At 34.5% G+C, this 8,669-nt stretch overlaps 1 protein-coding gene across 1 annotated transcript; it reads left to right on the top strand.

The window, feature by feature from the left end:
* The first annotated feature begins 141 nt into the window (after window positions 1-141).
* Window positions 142-7,686, top strand: LOC144438916 (protein FAM47E-like). The gene is made up of 8 exons (XM_078128144.1): window positions 142-221; window positions 1,116-1,272; window positions 1,873-2,091; window positions 2,829-3,001; window positions 3,868-4,225; window positions 5,120-5,215; window positions 5,888-6,034; window positions 6,972-7,686. The coding sequence occupies exons 1-8, from the start codon at window positions 151-153 to the stop codon at window positions 7,092-7,094; spliced, it is 1,344 nt and encodes a 447-aa protein (XP_077984270.1). The 5' UTR covers window positions 142-150; the 3' UTR covers window positions 7,095-7,686.
* Window positions 7,687-8,669: the final 983 nt, after the last annotated feature.

Raw genomic sequence — 8,669 nt, 5'->3', positions numbered from 1 at the left:
CGGTAAATCTTCATTAGAATTAATTTCTTTAACAACAGTGAAAGTATATATCATTGAAAATAAAAAAATTTCAACAGGGTACTAATTTATTTAGGCGGACGTATAGAAGAGAACACAAGTTTGCAAAGAGGTTCGAGGTAAACTATCAAAATGGCGCAGAACAAGTATGATCTCCTGCTCGTACAGACAAAAACAGATAAGAAAATAAGAAACCAACCATGGTAAGCCATTTATTTAATTTTTTTCTAACAAATGATATAACTGCCAAATGTTGATCTCGTGAATTTGGCGAATATGTCGACATTCCATGAAAACATGAGTGATATAGAGTTAGCGATCGTGATAGACATTGGTTATTTTGTTGTGATAATTCGGTGTACATGTCCTTCTACTGCACTAGCTCCATGATTGTACTAACACTACACACGTATTGCGTATACTCTGTATATTCAACCTCAAACTCTTTTATAAAGTTAAGGGATTTCTTTGGGTACTAGTGGGTCAGGTTGTTGTTTTTGTTGTCCATCAGCTTACTTTACAGGAAGTAACGTTGCAAATACAATGGAGGCAATGTTGTGTGCATGATGTACATGTATATATGTTTTTTTATGGTTTCGTTTTTATCACTTTGTCATACAGTTGAAAATACGATTGCACTGTGAAATTTCCTTAAATATAGAAAAAAAATTGCGTAACTTTAATTAAAAAGCTGTTTTGTGGAGGTGCACTCGAATAGCACATTAATGTAATTCAACATAGGACTTGGAAGTACACATTCCTTATACCATGGATGTGTCCCCTAATACTATAGTACATCCATGGTCATACAGATTTGGCAAATTGCAATAAATCGAAGAATGAGTAACAGATGATACAGTTTACAATATCCTAACTTTTGTATAAACAGTAAGACTACTATTATCCAAGCCACACTGGCATTGAAAGAAAAGTTTTAAAAGACAGTTAATCATACAATTTACAATTATGAACATGACATTTACACACGTCTTACCATTGATTCAGTACGCTGTGGCTAGTTTTAGTCTGCAGAGTATTTTACCATTATATTAGTATTTTATTATACATTTATGAATGCATTGCTGTATGTATTTCAGGTACAAAGAAAGACTCAAAATAAAGTATTTGAAATCGAAGAAGCCAACAGATGTATCTGGCACTCTCCTGGGATCACATTGGACATTTTTGAAAACTGGTTTAGATGATTTCAGAGATGGTTTGCCTCCTCCAGTTGAGGATGATATTTTTATCCAGGTGAGATTTCATGTCATAAAGGCCATCGGTGTACCTTCTATTAAAGCTGACTAGATGTGTCATTTACTCACAGCAGTATATTTTGACACACCAAAATTTGGGGTTCCCCTATCCCTTACTATACTACACTTACTGCCTGGCAATGAGGGCACTACACTAGTAGATGTCTATTTCCCTGAAGGCTTTTATGTAGCAACTGTTTCCTGAAAGCCAAGGGAAGTAGTTGCTACATAACAGCACAAGGGGTAATATGATGTCTACTAGTGCCCAAATAAGGCCAGGCAATAAGTGTTTTATAACACATCACATTCTCAGGCAAATATTCTTTCTATGGTCAAAGCAAATCTCAATAAGACTTCCATGGTACATGAGTATCGCCCTAGGGAAAAATATAATGTGACTAGTGCCCATATATGCAAATTAGGGTCACTATGGGTCAATAGTACATACCATATGATACGATCTAAGCCAATCACTGCAGGGCTATATGAAAAACGATGTGTTATAAAAATTTAATATATACTCTTGAATATATATATTGAATATATAATCTTGCCCTCTTAGAGTAACTTAATTTTATTTCTTTTTTCATCAAAACAGGGAAGCAAAGGACCAGAACCTAATGTGACTGGTGACTCAGAGCATAAAAATCCCAAACAAACAGTGAACAGGCATAGGTTTACCAAAAATCAAGTAGTATATTCTAAGACATTACCTTTACATGAAATGAGGAGAGATCATATAGATGAAATGGAATATGGTCTAACACAGCATCCACTAGCTTTGTATCCTCACCTTGAAGAATGTATGCCACCTGATGTAAGTCAATACTACATTTTTGGAGAGTGAAATATAGTCAATTTGGAACAGAAATATCAATTTAGATCAAAGCATCGCAATCATTTCAAATTTACCATTCCAAAATTGACTTTATTTCACTGTCCAGATTGATGCTGGGAAGACAATATAAACAATATATTGTCAATTGTTATCATGTTTTATACAAAATGTATCATTACATAATTTACTAAGAAGATATACACTAACTAAAACTATTGTCGCATCATGTCGATACAACAGTGATAAGCTATTGAAATTGAATGAATAGTGGTGTAATTTTAGTCTCAGTAGAGAGGCATTGCAGATGGTTGTATCGCCAGAGTTCCATGAACTTGCAGTGTACTGTTTATGAATTCCAATGTTTACACTATCTTGATCATAGGGATGATTAGAATCACACAACAGAGGAACCGCTATCACCCACTTGTGTAATCTACCACATTGAAGAACGATGGATTTTTTAAGTTGCACCTATCTTAGTAAACCAAGGCTTGATTAACAGAGTCATATGTATGTTCAGCATATGATATGCAAAGCCCTAAGGCCCCATGTGCAGTTTAGTCAAACACCAAATTGTACATGTCTCATGGCATGATAATGGAAGAGTTGCATGCTTGTGATTTTTACACCCTCTATACAAAGTGGTTACAGAAACAGGACAATGTTATTCCTTGAACTAGTAACTTATCATTTTTGAATGTTATGTGTTCATGCAGGTTTTTGAAGATGTGGTGGACCTTTTAGATCCTGAAATGAATCTAGGTAGTGAAGCTGATGACGAGGACTTTGATGAATTAGAAGACACATTCCCAGAAGATGTCTCCCAACCAAACCAACCACAAGATTCGTCCAATGAGAAAGACACACAGTCATCAGAACAGTCACAGGAGTAAGTCAATTTATCTCTACCTTGTAACTTGTATTTCTAAATTCATGTACCTTCATAACCTTGGTATCAGAGATGTGTTAATCCAATTGAAAAAAATGCATACTGTTTGAAATAACCTAGCTTGAAAGCATGGAGCTATCAGCTACCTATGTATCATACCCACATACTGCCCAGGGTGACTGGGACCCTTACAGTAAACATTGTGTAATTTGCAATAGGCTATATAGTGCTGCGACATCTATTACTGATGCAGTTCTTGTTTTTAATAAAGCCTGCATCAGTGACACAAGCATTTTTCATGAGTGCACATAGTACGTAAGAAGAACTTACCCTTTATGAAGAGAGTTTGATGAAGTACTTAACCTCTGTATTTGTTTTTTGTTTAACTAGTGTCCTACAACACAAATCAAATTATTTTTAGTCATATTACTGGCCCATTAAAAAAAAAGTTTCCTGTGTTAAATCCATTGTATATCAATGTTCCCCACTAGAGAGAAAGCTAACACTATCCTTGCCACCCAGACTGCCATGCTTGGCTGTTTTTTTTGCTGTGCTGCAACATTATTCTACCCCTTTGAATGATAAACAATATTAATACTTTCACATGAAGAGAATTTGTTGATTCCAATGTCCATACATGTGTGTATGTGTTAAATATAAACATGTCAGTATGTTTCAATGTTGTAGACATGCATATCGTATGTACAACATTATGCAAATTATATTATTGATATGTAAATTATTATGTAAATTAACAATCATCCTTTCAATCCATCCTGGGAGAACATTGTATATCCTCTAAGGATGTATTTTATATTATGTCTTCACGCCATCTTACAAAACCACATTTATATTCATTTATGCAGAGTTGATGAAGGTGCGACAAGAAATCCATATATGTGGTTACCAAAGAAAGAAGAAACTCAAAAAGATGATAAAAAACATGGCAAAAAGAGAAGTGATTCCCCTTCACAAGACGAACACATTAAAGAAGTTACAAAAGAATTCTGTGACTGGGTAGAAAGTTTAGGTGGTGAGAGTAACAATGTGGAAGAGGCTACAATCCATAGTTTATTTGCCAGTGGATATGAAACGAAACCAGCTTTGTCAGTGCCAATACATGTTGTTGAATTAACTAATGTGCCTCCAGAACTTCGAATGTCGGCTCAAGTCACTCCACAGGGGTCAGCACAAACTACAAGAAATGATGGCAAGCAGGATTGGGTAAGAACTAGAATCTGGTTTATTTCAATCTGTAAATCTGCTTTCAGGCAAGGATATTATGTATTGAAACATAGACAATGGCAGGGAAGATTGTCTATGATTGAAAACCATCAACAACAAATCCAGCTATAAGAAAAAAAATTAATTTACATGTAGGAGCAAAGTTTTGAATCTGGATTTTGACTTTGCTTAATGTTGATGTAACTTTTGACAATCTAAAGATTTGTTTCTGTAAGATTGAATTTTCATTTTAAAAAAAAACAAGGTTTATAATACAACCCTTGCAGTAGTTATGTAGATATGCCTGAGATCAAAACTGGCTTTGAAGGTGCTGAAAAGTCTTCCCCTTATGACTGTCAGACAATATCAAACCAACATACATACATACATACATACATACATACATACATACATACATACATACATACATACATACATTGATACAAAAACAAGAGCGGGTGCCTCTGATGTAGATTCTCAGGATACTTTTATCGAATGTCTGTGAAAATGAGTCATATGGTAAACAAAGATATGACTTTCACAGACATAAACAAACTGGTTAGAACACTGTATGAACCATAGACCCAACATGAAAGTAGGGTATGTCTATGTAATAACCTATTTCAGAGGCACTTGCTGTTGTTTTGTGTCAATGTATGTCAGTTTGATAGTGTGATAAGGAGAAGACCTTTTTTAAGTGTCAGCTCTTGATAAAACGATATTCTTAATGAGAGGCATCTCTGGACAACTGTTGTAATACTTTGTAAGTTGTAATACATGCACGTGTCATGTGAATAAATGTAAAAGTAAAATAAAATACATAAATGCGTTACTATATTTAGCTATACAGCAAGATTACATATGAACCAAATATGATATACTTTATTACTGCAGGCTGGTGGTGATGGTTATACTCCAAGTTGGATCAAACAAAATTATGGGGCGTGGTACTTAAATCCTAAAACTTGGAAAAGGAGGCCTGTTAATGAGGTGAGTTGAAGCTCAACACTACAAATTTGTCCATTATTTGTATTTAAGTTACTATTTTGTAAGTTTTGATAGACAAGCTGGGGTGATGATCTGTATTTGCTTTCTACCAGTAGGTTATTTGTTTGTACACAAAAAAAACTGCAAGTTGGGAAAAATAGGATGGAAGAATTTGACCAGTTTTCCCTGTAAGTTTTTTGAGATTGAGCAACTTAAAGGAGAAAGGGAAAAATGGAAAGAGTGACATGGTAACCGCGTTTGTGCAGTCACGGGGAGTTGTCCGGAAGCAATATAATTTGTTTATTTACAATGTGAAGCTAACACTTTTTACCTGCTCTTGGATGCTGAATAGAGAGAAATAAAACTCTTTGACAAAATTTTAGTTATACTTTATTTGTATATATTTTCTGTTTTATTCTTAAAACTTAGGTGTAAAGTTGTGCAAAACACAAAATTTGACTGTGAGGGAAGATGGAGACCTTGCGAAAGTAGGGCCAAAAATAAGCCCTAGAGGGAACACTGATTGTCACTAGCAAAAGATTGTAATTAGCTGTACTTGATGTGATGAGAAAGAATATAATTGAAACAAATTTAAATTATAGACATTTTGAATGACCTGTACTTCTGAGTTGCTGATAACAAACTTATGTGAGTGTTTTCTTTTACATTTGCCAGCCTTTACAAGATCCTAAAGAGCTGAAAGATAAAGAAATGTCCGAGTCAAAAAAGAAGAGTTTTGCTATGGATGAACAACTGGCACCCCTTCATGGTGCCAAAGCATTTAAGGATTTTATTGAAAAGAAAAATAATAGGATGCCAGAGGTAAGCTTTAAAACATGCCTAGTTTGTTTTTATCACTTCTCTGAATATAACTTAAGTTTAAACATCAACAATCATACTGTCAGTATGTATTAGTGATTGCAGAAGAGGGGAAATATTAGGCTTAGTTTATAGTATTTTGGGGATTATTTTTGCTGCGTACTTTAAAAAGGTACTTACAGTCGACTGTAAGTATTATACCTTCAAATGGAAATTCATCTGTGTTGGTAAACCATAGTATGCAATTTAACTTTTGTTCCAAACACAACTTGAAAATTTTACCCTTATAAGGCTCACGTGTCCATAAAGTCACGTGTACTGAATAGTGGTCAATCTGTTGACAAAGACTGAGGTGTACAGTCGAAAATTTCAGGTAAAATTTTAAAGTTGTGTTTGGAACAAAAGTTAAATTGAATATTAAGTATTATTCCTATTGAAGTATGTTTAACTATCATTAGCTAATGGCACGGGTTAAACCTGGTATTCCGGCATAATATGTAAATGATTTTACAACATACTTTAGTATTAGTGAACCAAAAATGGCAAAGAAATTCCAACTATACCATCAACTATGCAAATGACAGATGATATTTTGATGCCAACTATGGTCGACAGTAATATTATAGTAAAATGGTTAGATTAAGTTTTATGAAATTATTTTCACCTGATTAATACACATTAGCAACATTCATGATGAAACCTCAGCTGTGAAAACATTCAGCCTATGTTCATAAATTTGACTTCATAGAAATACTAATAGCTTGCCAAAGCCTCACCAGGTATCAACCATGGCTTCGCCAGTGTTTTCTGTAATCGCAAGACATGCTTGACTTCAGACAATTACCCCTAATGCATGCATGACTTCAGACCATTAACCCAAATTCTTGACATTTGGGTAACATCTGGGATTTAACACATCTTTTTTTTCTCGATTCCACAGTTTCTTAATAGGGTAGCTGATTTCCAAGAAAAAGCAGAAGCTGAAGCAGCTGCAGCAGCAGAAGAAGAAGCAAAGAAAGCAGAAAATCTCAGAGTAAGACAAGAAAGAGATAAGCAATCATGATCCACCTGTGCCTGATTCCTGTTGTTGCTTAAAAAAAACATTGTATATTTATGGAGTGAAGTACAAAGACTGAGTTCCCTTGAATCATGGGAACATATTATATCCCAAATAACCTTTCCTAAAAGATCTGAATTTACATTCAGACCATCTCCATATGTGGATTATTGTGTTTATTCCTCTGAAAGGAAATAATTTGTTGACCACCAAAATTATTTCTGTGGATGGAAACCACAGTGAAGTGAAAAAAGAAATCCAATTGAAGTGACCAGACTTTCAGCGTACATGTTGTACATACAAAAATTGTGTATAGAGTAATTATTGGATATTTACATGGTGCTGTACAGGCAAGACATTACATGTACAGTGTAATCAAAATTACCTGTAATGTTTATAATACTAATATGCCACAAATTGTGGCAGGACAGTATACAGCTCTAACATGTATTATAGTTTCTATTTGTCAGTTTTCTTGAATAAAACTATGAAATTAAAGTAATGATCGTTTTGTGTGTCCATCTGTGTGTGTCTAGGTGTTGCACAATCTGGTTAAAATCCGATGTAGATGTCGGCTAATCGTTCAATGTTATTTTACATCGGCATTTTTGCTTGAATTGACCTTGTATTACATGTTTATGTTTTGGTCCTGGTAGAGGAGGCAGCTATCAGGACCAAAACATAAACATGTAATACGAAGGTCAATGCAAGCAAAAATACCGATGTAAAATAACAATGAACAATTAGCCGACATCTACATCGGATTTTAATCAGATTGAGTTTTACAGTGGTATTTGAGTATGGTAAAGTACTTGTCTGTTAGGCTGTGTGTGGGCGGCCTTTGTAAATATGTGAATAAGAAAATCAATAAATGAATGAGAAATATGAATAAATTTCTTGTGTTAATATTTCATTACACATACATTGTGAAACATTTATGAGGGAATTTGAATGAAAAGGGAACTTCACCTGCAATATTGTGGAACAGTGGAACATAATGTACAGTCCATACTGTCAACAGGAGTGAGTGTTGTGAAATAGTGGGTACCCAAGTATGACGGGACCGGTAATTGGATTTCAAACTGTGTTGACACATTTCCAACTTTAATATTGATAAAGTGCTGTACTGAATATGGACTATTGTTTTGGATGAATGGCCTGATATATATGTGAATTTTGAATGGTTATGTATAAAGTGATGTATGAGTGTGAGTTTGTGCATGGGTTTGTATTGGTATGACTAGTATGTGTCTGTCTACAGGTGTGTGTAAGGAAATATTTTAAATACAAAATAGGCCGATTGCAAATATTTTTGGTAAAATAATTTTGCTTCTAATGTCTATCTAGTTGGGGAATGTTTCAGGCAAAGTGGTCAGATAAGTGATATGCAAACTGGGTCATCAGAAATGTTTGTTTAGTAAATTAACAACAAATAAACAGAACGAGGGGAGCAGGTGGTGCCTGAAATTTAGTTGAGATGTTTCTATAGGGTTTTCTGCATGTTTCAAAATATACCAGGGTGTGAATACATGCACAGGTAATTTCAGTTAAATGCCATGGGAGTAACTACTAAAAGAGACA

The sequence above is a fragment of the Glandiceps talaboti genome, chromosome 8 (assembly GCF_964340395.1).
Source record: "Glandiceps talaboti chromosome 8, keGlaTala1.1, whole genome shotgun sequence".
Classification (NCBI taxonomy): Eukaryota; Metazoa; Hemichordata; class Enteropneusta; family Spengelidae; genus Glandiceps; species Glandiceps talaboti.
The sequence above is the reverse complement of the archived record's forward strand: the minus strand, read 5'-3'. Positions and strand labels throughout refer to the sequence as shown.

What these genes read in the sequence shown, in the direction of transcription:
- LOC144438916 (XM_078128144.1), top strand. Translation starts at nt 151, where the DNA reads ATGGCGCAGAACAAGTATGATCTCCTGCTCGTACAGACAAAAACAGAT. An exon ending in AAAATAAGAAACCAACCATG is followed by an intron (nt 222 to 1,115) that starts GTAAGCCATTTA and finishes TATGTATTTCAG; the next exon opens with GTACAAAGAAAGACTCAAAA. An exon ending in TCATCAGAACAGTCACAGGA is followed by an intron (nt 3,002 to 3,867) that starts GTAAGTCAATTT and finishes TCATTTATGCAG; the next exon opens with AGTTGATGAAGGTGCGACAA.